This window comes from Acipenser ruthenus, chromosome 8, assembly GCF_902713425.1.
Source record: "Acipenser ruthenus chromosome 8, fAciRut3.2 maternal haplotype, whole genome shotgun sequence".
NCBI lineage: Eukaryota > Metazoa > Chordata > Actinopteri > Acipenseriformes > Acipenseridae > Acipenser > Acipenser ruthenus.
This window is the reverse complement of record NC_081196.1, coordinates 159,059-173,013: the sequence shown is the minus strand read 5'-3', so window position 1 is coordinate 173,013 and position 13,955 is coordinate 159,059. Positions and strand designations below refer to the sequence as shown.

The following is a 13,955-nucleotide window of genomic DNA, read 5'->3' as shown; positions in this document are numbered from 1 at the left end:
CCTGGGGTACAGCTCCCCAAGGACACCATGGTCTCACCAGAACTCCTCTGATTTGTACTATACATGTCTGACTATATAAGCAAGCATGCTGTTGGTCTTTGCATTGCGCTCAACAGAACCCCAGCAGTTTTGAGTAGTGGGTACCTGGACCTCTGTAAGGACATGATCCTTTGCAATGCACTCAGCAGAACCCCAGCAGTTTTGAGTAGAGGGTACCTGGACCTCTGTAAGGACTTGATCCTTTGCAATGCACTCAGCAGAACCCCAGCAGTTTTGAGTAGAGGGTACCTGGACCTCTGTAAGGACTTGATCCTTTGCAATGCACTCAGCAGAACCCCAGCAGTTTTGAGTGGAGGGTACCTGGACCTCTGTAAGGACTTGATCCTTTGCAATGTGCTCAACAGAACCTAGCAGTTTTGAGTAGAGGGTACCTGGACCTCTGTAAGAACATGATCCTTTGGCAGCACTTCCAGGCTCATCTCACCAGTGTTATGGGAGCCTTTGACCTGATTCAGCTCTGGCAGAACACATGCTGGCAGAGGGACAGGTTTCCTCAACTTCAACACTCAATGCTTGCTTTTGTTGGCAATCTGATTCCTCCACAAGTCATGACTGATCCCAGCTTACAGCTGCTGGGTCCATGACTCATCATAGGGTAGTCCAACAACACAAAAAAAGAATTTGATTCTGAACTGCAGAATGTTCAGTATCTGAAAAATTAATAAAATCCCAACTGTAATAAAAAAAAATAATTACAATAAAACTGTGTGAAAATAAAGGAAACAGCGGGTATAGAAATGGACTCTCCTGGGTAGCGCAGGCATCATGCTCTGAGGCGCAGTAAAGCAGCAGGTCTGTCAGAGAAACTCCCAGTAATACCAGGAACAGATCCCACTGCTACAGAATCAGTGTCCCGAGGGTAACACAGCCCACTGGAATTTCAATGTTTGTCAACTTGACCTCATTTCTCTTATAAGTTTTTCTTATAATTTTTATGAATCTCATGGTTTATTGCAGTAGTTTGTCTGGACCCTGTGCTTGGGTGGGTGTTTATTGCAGTAGTTTGTCTGGACCCTGTGCTTGGGTGGGTGTTTATTGCAGTAGTTTGTCTGGACCCTGTGCTTGGGAGGGTGTTTATTGCAGTAGTTTGTCTGGACCCTGTGCTTGGGTGGGTGTTTATTGCAGTAGTTTGTCTGGACCCTGTGCTTGAGATCTGTGCCAAGGTGTAATTCTGCCATTCTCCACAAGAGGTCAGCCCAGTGCTGTACTCTAGTAGGCTTTTTTTTGCCACGTTGTATGGATTGCTCAATTTTAGTGAAAACCCTGCAGTTTAATATAAGGGTCTGTATTTATGATCTAAACAGCAGCTGATCTTAAAACTGCTGCTAAATAAATGTACCTGATTTTCTGTGAACCTCATTTCACTGTATCTTTTATTGCCTAGACGGTATCAATGCTAATAAACAATACTACGAATTAAAAAAAAAAAAATTACAACAGTTAAAACAGACTTTTTTAAAATAAAGTTAGTGACATCTAATGAGGTAAATATCTGTGAATAGTACGTTGCAAACTTTCAACTCGATCGGAACAGTAAATCTGTCCCAGGGTGCAGTTCTGCCATATCTCCACAAGAGCCCAGTCAATTACAGTAAATCTGTGCCAAGGTGCGAGCTTCACAGAAAAGTTACATCATACTGTATGTAAGATCTGGATAAGAAACTGAAAAGAGACTATTAAACACAGGAGTGAGCGAGCCTCACTGCAGAGCTGAGCTGCAGAGTCTCTGTAATGTCACTGAAATGTTACATCATATCAAGCTCAGGTCCTGTAACTGAATCTCAGGCACCAAAGAACACAACAGCATGCGATATGAGATTCAGGGCACTAAGGATTCACTCAAGTGCAACACTTTCATCATCTTATCCTGCAAAATAAAAAGATTCAACCCAAATGCAGTGTGAAAGATCTGTAGGTGAAGGTGCTGTGCTGGGATAAGAGGGACCGCTGAATTAGCAGAACTGTCAGGAACTAGTAGTACTTCCAGTTGGCTTCATTTCGTGTGCTCTCATCTCTAATCGAAGGGCAGAAAGCCCAGGGTTTGAAGAGGCTTGCCCAGGATCAGAGTATGTCAGGTGGGTGGCTTTGATACTCTTTCCTGGACACTGTTTACAGCCAAAGACAAAGAGTACAAACTATAGCATACGATGGGGCTGCGCTGCATACAGAGTACTTGGCTGTGCTGGGGCGATGGGATCTCTATGGAGGGTGAAGCAGCTTGCGTGGGCTCTTGTAACTGTGTCAAAGGTTGCTTCACAGCAACAGGGACAGGAAGCACAGCAGACACTGGAACAAAAGCATGTTAAGCCGACACAACTTTTCAAACATGTAGTGGGTATTCTGCACAGTAACAGACATTATCAATAGCAACTGCTGAATAATAATATTAATACACAAGCAGTCAAAGAAACTCCTGAGGAGGAGTGTGGCACACAGGGTCTATAGTTACTTAACATGAAGTATAGCACAGCTGTACAATATAGAACAGCTGTAGAATATTGAATGCTGTAGAATATTGAATGCTGTAGAATATAGAACACTGAAGAATATAGAACACTGTAGAATATACAATGCTGTAGAATATAGAACACTGTAGAATATAGAACAGCAGAGTGCTGAGGTTTCTATCATGTATATAGGGATGCACACCCTGGTAAGATGATGATTGTAACCCTGTTTGTTTCTTAAAAGCTACATGTCTGGTCCTGACCTCTACCACTTGGGGCTCCTTTAGGACCCTCATGTAACAGAGTCCTGCTCTTTCCTCCAGGCCGATCACCCCCACAATCAATAGGGATCACTCCAGCCCTCAACACACACACTTGCATGGATATCAGGACCAAGACAGCATTAGACAGGGCAGGAGAGGAGAGGACAGGAGGGGAGAGGAGAAGGCAGACAAAAAACAAATACCTCCCACCTTCTTCATAGAGAAGACATAACACTGTCTGATCGGGCAGCAGTGTGGAGTAGTGGTTAGAGCTCTGGACTCTTGACCGGAGGGTTGTGGGTTCAATCCCCAGTGGGGGACACTGCTGTTGTACCCTTGAGCAAGGTACTTTACCTAGATTGCTCCAGTAAAAACCCAACTGTATAAATGGGTAATTGTATGTAAAATAATGTAGTATCTGTATAATGTGAAATAATGTGTAATGTGATATCTTGTAACAATTGTAAGTCGCTCTGGATAAGGGCGTCTGCTAAGAAATAAATAATAATGATTAAACATGTTGCAGCAGCATGGAAACAGAACAGCCTGCAGACTATCTTCAAAGGGCTCTTTAAACCTGGGCCAGCCTGTGCAGATACTGTCCTGAAGCCTGCCCATGCATCGGGTGACAGCACAGCTCCTGCCTGTGACACTGAACTCCATGGGAACTGTGTTGTGCAGAGGGGACAGCCCAGTCCCTTGCACTGTGTTGTGCAGAGGGGACAACCCAGCCCCAGTCATGAGAGGCAGAAGACAATCCAGCGTGTGGAACCCTGACTACTCACAGGTCAGATATGCAAACCAGCCTACAGATCAAACTGTTACTTATTTGAGGGTCCCTGGCTGCAGAAGCACAGGAGCCACAGGACCTTGTGTGCAGCACATGTGTTAAGTCACGCACTGCCCTTATAGATTCGGAGCTGTGCTCATGATCAAAGTATAACTGCTCATGCAAACAAGCCTGCCTCTTTATTGATAAAAGATCTGTTTGTTTTTAAAAGATGTATAAGCCAGCACACCCAGTGGTCTCTCTCACCTGTGGTTTAACAAGCAGGATCAGTGGGTCATTCCATGTTGTAGCACATTGTTTAAATGCACTGCTACTCTGCTGTATAAGAGAATCTGACAGGGTGTAATTAGACAGATATAGTTCCTCCGCCCAGCCGGCTGCATCTGCAGCTAGGCGACTACGTGGCATTTCTTGGGGGAGGGGAACTAGAGAAACTTCCACAAGTAAAGAAAGTGTGCTGAACTTTCTGAACTGGGAAACAGCTGGTCTAAACATTTTATATGTGGCTGTGCTTCATGAGAACGTTAATAACCCCTAAACTGTGAAAGAAAGGGACTCATTCATACATCTTTAACCTATAACTTAATTAAACCATGTTTTTAAACAGAATGTTCAGTGCTTTTAAAAAGTTCTCTAGTATTTTGGCTGTTCATTTTCTTTTTACTTCAGTATCTGTTAAAGTAACAGAAATTAAACCAAAAAAACCCACACGCACACGCACACACACACATGTACACACATGAACACAGCACACACACGCACATGTAAACACACACACACATGCACATGTACACACACGCACACACACATGTACACACACACATGCACATGTACACACACACATGTACACACACACACATGCACATGTACACACACATGTACACACACGCACACGCACATGTACACACACGCACACAGCACACATACACACATGTACACACATGCACACAGCACACACACGTATATGTACACACACAGCGCACACACACACATGCACATGTACACACACAGCGCACACACACAGCGCACACACACACATACACACCCACACACACAGACACGCACACACATACAGTACACTCACACACATACACACACAGCGCACGCGCACACACATGCACATGTACACACATACAGTACACACACACGCATGCACACACAGGATACACACACACATTTTCATTGATAAAAAGAGAATTTACATTATTCTATACAGCTCCTACACACATTGACATTAACAAACTCAGTTTAGCTGTGCATTGTTCTAATCCCAGCTACTCTATTTTCCCTAAACAACACTTGCTACCACAGTTTACTGTACTAATAATGCAGGGCTAAGAGCAGATAGTATATTCTACTGTGCTATATACAGTTATAGGGTATTACCATTGCCTATGCAGCATCTTCAGCATCTCTATATACAGAATGGAGTCCACTGGAGTAACACAGACAGTGAGGCTGCTGAATGAACAGCAGTAACAAACATGCTGGGCCTTGTTTACAAAGTGTAAGATCCTGTTTTGAAATAAAACACCTAAAAAACATGCAGTTGTTTCAGAAGGTGAACATAACAACTCTGAGTAGTGCTAGTTTTTGTTTTCACACAGAAGTCAATGAAACTTTGCCCTGGGGTACAGTTTAGTAGATGCGCCCCCGTATCCCTTGACTGTGCTATGGGAGGCAGTAGGACCCTGTGAAAGACAAGTCCAGACGGATCATGTGGGAGGTCTTAGACATGCTTTGTGAATAGTTTGAAGTTTCTCATTTAAATATTCTTGCCCAAGTTCCAGAATTTTCCTTTGCTGGGTATATAGGCCTCTTTGTTGGAAACGATCAAGAGAGAAGGAGAGAGATTTGAGAGGAAAGGACTGCGGCTCATCAGCAGAAACAGCAGCAGCTTCGAGTCGAGTGAGGTAAGGAAGCCTTACAAGGAGAAGATTATTCTTTTTTGTTTTATTTCTTAGTTTGTTTGCTGCATGCAGTCATTAATTTAATAAAATGTTAATGTACGGTTTTAAAAGCCAAGAGGTCATTTTAGCAACTGTTAGAGGAGTTGGAAAACCCGTTTTCTGTGCTGAATCTTTTTCCTGAGATTGGGGTTGTTTAAATACGACAGCAATGTTAAGGAAAAGAATGCAAAGCTGCTCCTCGTCTTCAGTTAAGATCCCTGCTCTACATCTGCATCCTGGCTTCAGACTGTGCCAGCATTCTCTGCTTGCAGCGCTGTGCAGTGCAGCTCGCTCTGCTAGTGCTGGCTTCATAAGGAATACCACATTTTAATAAACCTTTATATGAAACATTTCATGATTACAAATACATGGATCCTATTCCTATAACTGGGTCATGTTCTACTTTGTTAGCAAAGCTACACTTACATATTTAGTAAAACAAACAAACAAAAAACTTTTGCAATCCACAATAAATAAATAAATAAATAAATCATAATTTCAATGGGGCGTTTGCAAATTCTCCTGTCACTATTTTATTCACATTCACTTCTACACAAAATGTACACGAGGTCAAAAGTAGCACTACATGCAATGTGTTTTTGTTGGAGCAGGGCAACAAGCAGAACTGCTTCCACTCTGTCAATGCCGATTGGTCAGAAGTGACCCAGTTCCCTTCAGTGATTGGATCAGGCCTGCATTACCAGATTAGGAATTAGAATTCTGACGCTCATTAAATTACATCAGAAAAGGGTGGGGCTACTTGAAGCAATTTTAATTTTGTTTTTTTTAATCTAGATAGAGATGTTAATTTATCTTTAAATATATTCAATTATTGCAAACCAGGTAATATAAAACAATACCAAGACCCAGAAAGGGTAATATTATCTGTGTTTGATGCCAACGATGGTCTGTTCCGATCAGTGTGGGACATGTAGGAATGTAATTGATAATAATGAGGTCTGGACTGTGGGAAAGCATGCCTGTTGTATGGGAGAGTATTGTGTCGGAGAGTCTTGATACTTGAATACTTTTAACAGCATTACAGACTCACTACTGCTGCTGGGGATTACTGTACATCTCTTGTCTTTCAGAATGAAAAGGGCAAACGTTGACAGCACTATGAAAATCTTTCAAGGTATCCCCCAAAACAAAAAGTTAAACCATGAAACATGTGCTTTACTTTCAGAATGAGCCTGTGGACGCACAAGGCATTCCACGGCTCGCTGCTCAATAAACAGCTTCATTCGCTGGAGTTTTACTATACCGCTGCTTTGCCCTAGGCTACCATTCTCAGCTCCACTAGTTTAATGAGCTGGTATGCACCAGAGTGGAAATCCTTTGCCTGAGGGTGTAGCGATATTTAGATAATGCAAAGGGAGTTTCCTCCAGCCATTCCAGCAACACCACTGCCCTGTCTGGGTACAGCACTTCAGCTCTGGGCTGGTCTGATTTACGGAGTCTTTCTTTACAGACGCATTCCAAACGTGCAGTGCAGCAGAACCGCAGGCTTGTAGTCTAGATCAGACTTGTACAGTATATTCCAGCATTAGAAGCTACGCCCCACAGAAGTATAAAGGGTTCGCTGTTACTTAGTGCCTTCAGCCACAATGCAAGTAAGAAACATTGTGGAATTAGAAGAGGTTATTCTGCACATCGGTCTTTGCTGGATCGCCACTAGGACAGAATCGCTGTGTTTTTTAAGGTAAAGTGCAATTCAGATTGCTTTAATGTTACCCGTTTGAATAAAGCATGTTTTAAAGCCGGCTGTTCAATCAAAGACGTGGCAGACGAGACGCGTCACACAGCTTCAGCCAGCTGCTGACATGGCTGGTAAAGCCGTGCTGCCTCCTGGAAATCAGCCACGCTTGTAAATGTATAGATGGGCCACATGCAGTATGGGAAACTTTTAATTTGCTTGTTTTTTTCTTTTTAATTGCAGCTTTTAAGTAAAGTATGTAATTGCGGTGTTACTGGGCAGATCGTTTGATTTAATCGTCCTGCAGAGATTAAGCATTGATCCTAAACTGATGAATGATCTTTAATGCAACAAAAATCTGAATGTCATATTTCATAGCAAAAAACAGGGAGTGCTGTATGGTGTTCTATAAAAGTCAAATGAGTTTAACAAGTCCTAGAGGATGAAGCAGCTGAACACCAGCAGTCTGGTTAGTAAACCCTCAGTCAGGTCAAGTCCTAGAGGATGAAGCAGCTGAACACCAGCAGTCTGGTTAGTAAACCCTCAGTCAGGTCAAGTCCTAGAGGATGAAGCAGCTGAACACCAGCAGTCTGGTTAGTAAACCCTCAGTCAGGTCAAGTCCTAGAGGATGAAGCAGCTGAACACCAGCAGTCTGGTTAGTAAACCCTCAGTCAGGTCAAGTCCTAGAGGATGAAGCAGCTGAACACCAGCAGTCTGGTTAGTAAACCCTCAGTCAGGTCAAGTCCTAGAGGATGAAGCAGCTGAACACCAGCAGTCTGGTTAGTAAACCCTCAGTCAGGTCAAGTCCTAGAGGATGAAGCAGCTGAACACCAGCAGTCTGGTTAGTAAACCCTCAGACAGGTCACTTACAGCTATAGCTGAAGGTTTTGTATCTCCCTATAGAATGAACTAATTTTGCTTCATAAAAGCGAATGAAACCTGCTGAGTAATGTTATGTTAACCTATTGAATTACACACCACTTTGTAGTTCCATATATTTAACAAAAAACTGACAAATTGAACAATGTGACATTTTGAAATCTAACATGAAATACTGTGCTACTATTCTGGTTTCCAGTATACTTTTGCGATACCATTTAGTAGTTTCTTTACTGACATGATGTTAAATAGAAGATGTAAATGATGTAGTTGTGTTTTTGAATGGTCTCACTCCTGTAATTCGAGGTGATGTAAACCCTTTGCTCAGAGCTGCACAGCATTACTTTCCAAACATGCTGGAAGCAGGCTGTCAACCACCACTGTTCATGCAGCTCTTCTTATTAAAACCATGTCACCTGTAAACATTTTGTTTTTGTCTGTTTGATTCTCAGGATTGCACTGTTGTCTACTATCATTGAAAGCATGTGGCTGACCAAGCTTGTAGCCTTCAGCCTCCTGGTTGCCGTGGCAACAGCGGAGCAGAAGAAGCTGAGCCCCCATGCCAGCACGCTGGCAGACAGCAGTGCGAGGCTGGCCTTCGACCTCTACCACAGCATGGCCAAGGAGAAGGATCTGGACAACCTCCTGATCTCCCCCGTGGTGGTCTCCTCCTCCCTCGGGCTGCTGCACCTCGGGGGCCAGTCCTCCACTGCGGCGCAGGTCAAGAAGGTGCTCCACGTGGACAAGGTGAGCGATGAGCAGCTCCACGCCGGGCTCTCAGAGCTCCTGAGCGAGGTGAGTAACTCCAGTGCCCGCAATGTGACGTGGAAGATCGGGAACCGGCTCTACGGGCCGAGCGCGGTCACCTTCACAGACGCCTTCATCCAGAGCAGCAAGAAGCACTACAACTGCGAGCACGCCAAGATCAACATGAGAGACAAGCAGGGCGCCGTGAAGGCCCTGAACGAGTGGGCTGCTCACACCACGGACGGGAAGCTGCCGGAGATCACCAAGGATGTGGAGGAGACTGACGGAGCCATCATTGCAAACGCCATGTTCTTCAAACGTGAGCAAACCCCTGAGCAGCTTCGAACATCTTCACAAGCAGTTAGATCCTGCTGTGAGACAGACATCTTCACAAGCAGTTAGATCCTGCTGTGAATCAGGGTTTTTTCATGGATGCTGTTAATTTAATATAACGATGTTGTCTGTCTCCCCCTACCATGAGACTTCCCCTTTGTCTTTTTTGACTTATTTCTATTTTTCCGCTGTTTGTCTTTTTTCACCAGCTCACTGGGATGAGAAGTTTCATCATCAGATGGTGGACAACCGTGTCTTCCTGGTGTCACGCTCCTTTACCGTTTCTGTTCCCATGATGCATCGCACAGGTGGGGGTCGCTGGCAAGGCCAAGCAGTTTTTGTCACAAGCAGTAAATAGATCTAGAATGATAGATAATGATAGCAGTATAACAATCTGGAATGATAGATAATGGTATCAGTATAAAGATCTAGAATGACCCCAATGGGGGTTCATTGCTTTGCTTTGGCCTCGGGTCTCCTCTCTTACAGCACACACATGCAGGACACTTGCAGTCCTCTGGTCTGTCCCACTAACTTGTTGCAGAGCTTGGTAAATCATTTGTGAAGCACAAGAACAAAGAGAATGAGAATCTTCAGCAGTCTGTTTTAACCTTTACACTTTACACTAAAGGCACCGCTTGATCTTTCCTTGTAGGTTTTTATCGCTTCCACGAGGATAAGGAAAACAAGCTCTATGTGCTCAATATGCCGCTGGCCCACAAGAAGTCCAGCATGATCTTAATCATGCCCTTCCATGTGGAGCCCCTGGAGAGGCTGGAGAAGCTTCTGAGCAGAAAGCAGCTGGACACCTGGATCAGCAAGCTGGAGGAGACGGCCATCGCACTGTCTCTGCCCAAAGTCGGCATGGAAGTGAGCCACAAACTGCAGGTACATCACAGCTGGGTTTCCTTCACCTGCTTCTGAGTTTAAATGCATTGAAGCTCAACAGTCCCCAGAGGTGCTGGCTTCTGATATCCAGACACATCTCTCTTCAATGATTGGGCGTTCATATTTTGCTCCCTGTATACGAATGCATCTAACATGATGAATATAATGAACACTCAAAGTCTTGCCAATAGGAATCAGGATTGCTGTAGTTTTCTGTGCAGGTTCTTACACAGCAGCCCCTTTGGGACTGTGAAACAAGTTACTGGTACTGTCAAATAAAGTTAAATAGTAACATGCCCTTGAGTGTAGAAGGGTGATTCATCCTTGAAAGTGGAACAGGATTGGGATGATAGAATTTCACAGTTTTTTTTTCATTATCTATGGTGCAGAACTGCTGCTGTGCTCTTGCAATCCCAGTTCTAACCCCCTGGACTTCCTTCCTTCATTCCCACAGAAACACCTCGGGGAGCTGGGGCTGACTGAGGCACTGGACAAAAGCAAGGCAGACCTGTCCAAGGTCTCTGGGAAGAAGGGTCTGTACGTGTCCAACGTCTTCCACGCCTCAGCCCTGGAGTTGGACACAGACGGAAACCCATTTGACACCAGTATCTTTGGGTCTGAGAAGATGAAGAACCCCAGACTCTTCTACGCAGACCATCCCTTCATCTTCCTCGTAAAGGACAATGAAAGCGACTCCATTCTGTTCATAGGCAGGCTTGTGAGACCTAAAGGGGAGAAAATGAGAGATGAATTGTAGTTGTTGAGACAAGATAGGTGGCTTTATTTTTTAAGTAAGTATGAAAGTTTGGTCATGCTGGTTTTGCTGGGTGAAAATGCAACATGTTTCTTACCTCATATAACCATTCCAAAAATAATTTCAAAAACAAACTCTGGATTTGTAGCTGGTGGACCTACATTGACCATTTTTATACAAATGAATACGTGTCTTTTATAGAAAACAACTGAAAACACTCAAATGTCAATTCTGAAGAAATCCAAGTCAAGCAGACCATCCGTTTGTGTCTTCAGTGCTCCTCACAGGAGGGTCTGTGCAATCGATCTAAACAGGGCAGGCCCTCAATGCGACTGCCATTCACTAACATAAAAAAACTTCTCCTATAGTTTATTTCGTTGTTATGTTGGAACAGAAAGGAGCGCATTAAGCAGGCTCACTTGCACTGGTAGTTTTGTTAGTCATCTCTGAAGAGCTCTTTCTGAATTATTTGTGTTGTGGTGGTATTATGATAGGACTCCACTGATTCAGATATTTGCCTGCTTGAATTCTTATGATTTTTTTTTATTTAACATTTCAGATAATCAAGACCTGGATTAAATCAAATTTAAGGCAATGCCATAGCCATTATAAAGTACAGCAAAGGGGGCTCCATAAAGTTTGATTTCATTGAATAGAAGCGTCTGGATGGGGTTGTTTTTCACACTCTGTATTACTGAAGGCAGGGGTCTGCTTATATGAAGTATGCTGTGATTGTTTCACTTGGATATTTTGGGTGCTGTAATTACCACAGCTCTGCACTGAAGACTGGTCCTGAGCACCAGCGGCCTCTGGATACGAGGCAATCGCTCCCACATTCACTTAGACGTTTCTTCTTTGTTCTTTCTTCACCACTTGCTTCCTTGTCTTCTGTTAGGGCATGCATGTTGCCACAAACTGTTGTTTGGACTGATCTGATATTCTCTGACTGGTATACTTTTTTTTTCAATAAAAATAATGAAATTAAACTTTGTTTTTCTATTAATTCTTCAAACATCCCGTGTAAGGAAACTACAGGCTTTATTTCTGTATTTCTCTGTGTGAAGGAATGCACACAGCAAGGACTTAAACAACATTTCACAAGTTTCCTTTACTGATTCCGATAATCAAGTGTTACACACATATTGCTTAAACATTATCATTTAGACATGATCAGAACTAGCAATGCGGAGCCGTGTCTGTCTAGGGATGAAGAATGGCATTTCTCTGTCGATAGTTTGTTCTGATGTGTCTGCACAGACTGCTTGTAAAGACAGGCATACAAGCTGATAACATCTTATAACACGGCTGACTTGAGCTGAAACATTCCAGCCTGCACTGGAAAGCTGGCAGGAGATTTCCACAATGACCCACAGCAGCCTCACTATTCCACAGTGTGTACGTCACGCCTCTCCGGAGAGAACATCATGCTGCATTACACAGGCGGCTTTCTCTAGAGAAGCGCTCATCCCATGATGAGGATATTCACATGCATTGAATTAGAAACTGAAAAGAGCCAAACATGTCTCCTTACTAATGAAACCTCTCTGTGGAAGCAGTCATTCCATTGTGATGACGCTGTGCAAGGATATTCACATGCCTTGAATTAGACTCTCCTTACCTGTCTCCTTACTAATGAAACCCAACCTCTTATAGAGGGAGCCCTGTTTAGTCAGTTACCTCTGAGTATGAAGGGCTGTGCACATGTAGCTGTTTGAATTTCAATCAGCCTACAAGCAGTATGGTTTCCTCATAAAAACTACAAAAATGGCTGACAGTGGCACTTCCTTCTCCAGGGTCCTACCCTTCAAGTATCTCTTATAAACACTCCTTGACATATATTTGAATGTGCAGGGCCTCTTCCCTGTCACATATGCTTTACCATACTTCTCTGTGCTTTATAATGCTTCCCTGTGCTTTACCATACCTCTCTGTGCTTTACAATGCTTCCCTGTGTTTTACCATACCTCTCTGTGCTTTACAATGCTTCCCTATGCTTTACCATACCTCTCTGTGCTTTACAATGCTTCCCTATGCTTTACCAGACCGCTCTGTGCTTTACAATGCTTCCCTATGCTTTACCATACCTCTCTGTGCTTTACAATGCTTCCCTATGCTTTACCAGACCTCTCTGTGCTTTACAATGCTTCCCTATGCTTTACCAGACCTCTCTGTGCTTTACAATGCTTCCCTATGCTTTACCAGACCTCTCTGTGCTTTACAATGCTTCCCTATGCTTTACCAGACCTCTCTGTGCTTTACAATGCTTCCCTATGCTTTACCACACCTCTCTGTGTTTTACAATGCTTCCCTATGCTTTACCAGACCTCTCTGTGCTTTACAATGCTTCCCTATGCTTTACCAGACCTCTCTGTGCTTTATGGGATGGTTTCCACTCCAAGAGAGCAGAGTTGCAGTGCCATCTCTTGGTGAGAGAGAGGAACTGCAGATGAGTATTGACTACTGCAGGTATAAATGGAAATGCTTTTATAAGCAGAAAATGGAAAGCAATGTTCCTAATCTTAAAAAAATAAAAACTAGAACCATTTTTATTCTCTGCAATGCTGAGACACCGTTCGTGAGCCAAGCGATGTCTTCCTTCACGCGGTTTTGACCCTGAGTGTAGTAGATTTGACTGGGTCTCCCCCCCTTTCTTCATCTGTCATATCCAAACCGGGTGCTTCAGGATTTGATCACATTCCGTGCATTCTGCATGCAAGGAGATGCACAGTCATATTGAATGACGTGCAGCACTGCAATCCTCTACAGCTGGGAGCGAGTCCCACTCTAAGCAGGGCTGGAAGTTCAATTCCATACAGGAAGTAAACAGCCTTGAACCTCTGGTGCCGAGTCTTGTCATCTCTTGCAGACAAAACAATAATAATTAAGACTGGTCTGTAAAGTTTCATCTTTGTTGGTAAATCCTAAGTATGCTGATAAATAAGTAGACCTTTCCTGTCAATACCCGGATAATTGGCAAGCAACCCTACTTGTAATGCGATACGATTCCTCCTAATTGGACCGCTTGAATGCACAATGCAGCTGGAGCATCACGAACACGCCGCTCTTCATTGGTGATCTGTTGTGAAGCTACAGATCGAGTTGCTTTTGTCGCAATACTAACCTGTACAGACAGTAAAGAAGCCAGCGAA

General features: G+C 43.6%; 1 protein-coding gene across 4 annotated transcripts; it reads left to right on the top strand.

Annotated features, from left to right (window-relative positions):
- The first annotated feature begins 5,324 nt into the window (after nt 1-5,324).
- LOC117406154 (serpin H1) lies at nt 5,325-11,792 on the top strand. Of its 4 annotated transcripts, none has more exons than XM_059027912.1 (6): nt 5,334-5,473; nt 6,601-6,644; nt 8,537-9,150; nt 9,374-9,472; nt 9,820-10,052; nt 10,507-11,792. In XM_059027912.1, the coding sequence occupies exons 3-6, from the start codon at nt 8,568-8,570 to the stop codon at nt 10,807-10,809; spliced, it is 1,218 nt and encodes a 405-aa protein (XP_058883895.1). In that variant the 5' UTR covers nt 5,334-5,473; nt 6,601-6,644; nt 8,537-8,567; the 3' UTR covers nt 10,810-11,792. The 4 variants fall into 4 exon arrangements, with proteins under 4 accessions (XP_058883894.1, XP_058883895.1, XP_058883893.1 ...); XM_059027910.1 differs by lacking the exons at nt 5,334-5,473; nt 6,601-6,644 and adding an exon at nt 6,658-7,211 and having other exon boundaries at nt 10,507-10,843; nt 11,366-11,792; XM_059027911.1 differs by lacking the exon at nt 6,601-6,644 and having other exon boundaries at nt 5,325-5,473.
- Nucleotides 11,793-13,955: the final 2,163 nt, after the last annotated feature.

What these genes read in the sequence shown, in the direction of transcription:
- LOC117406154 (XM_059027910.1), top strand. Translation starts at nt 7,117, where the DNA reads ATGCAAGTAAGAAACATTGTGGAATTAGAAGAGGTTATTCTGCACATC. An exon ending in GAATCGCTGTGTTTTTTAAG is followed by an intron (nt 7,212 to 8,536) that starts GTAAAGTGCAAT and finishes TTTGATTCTCAG; the next exon opens with GATTGCACTGTTGTCTACTA. An exon ending in AAACGCCATGTTCTTCAAAC is followed by an intron (nt 9,151 to 9,373) that starts GTGAGCAAACCC and finishes TTTTTTCACCAG; the next exon opens with CTCACTGGGATGAGAAGTTT.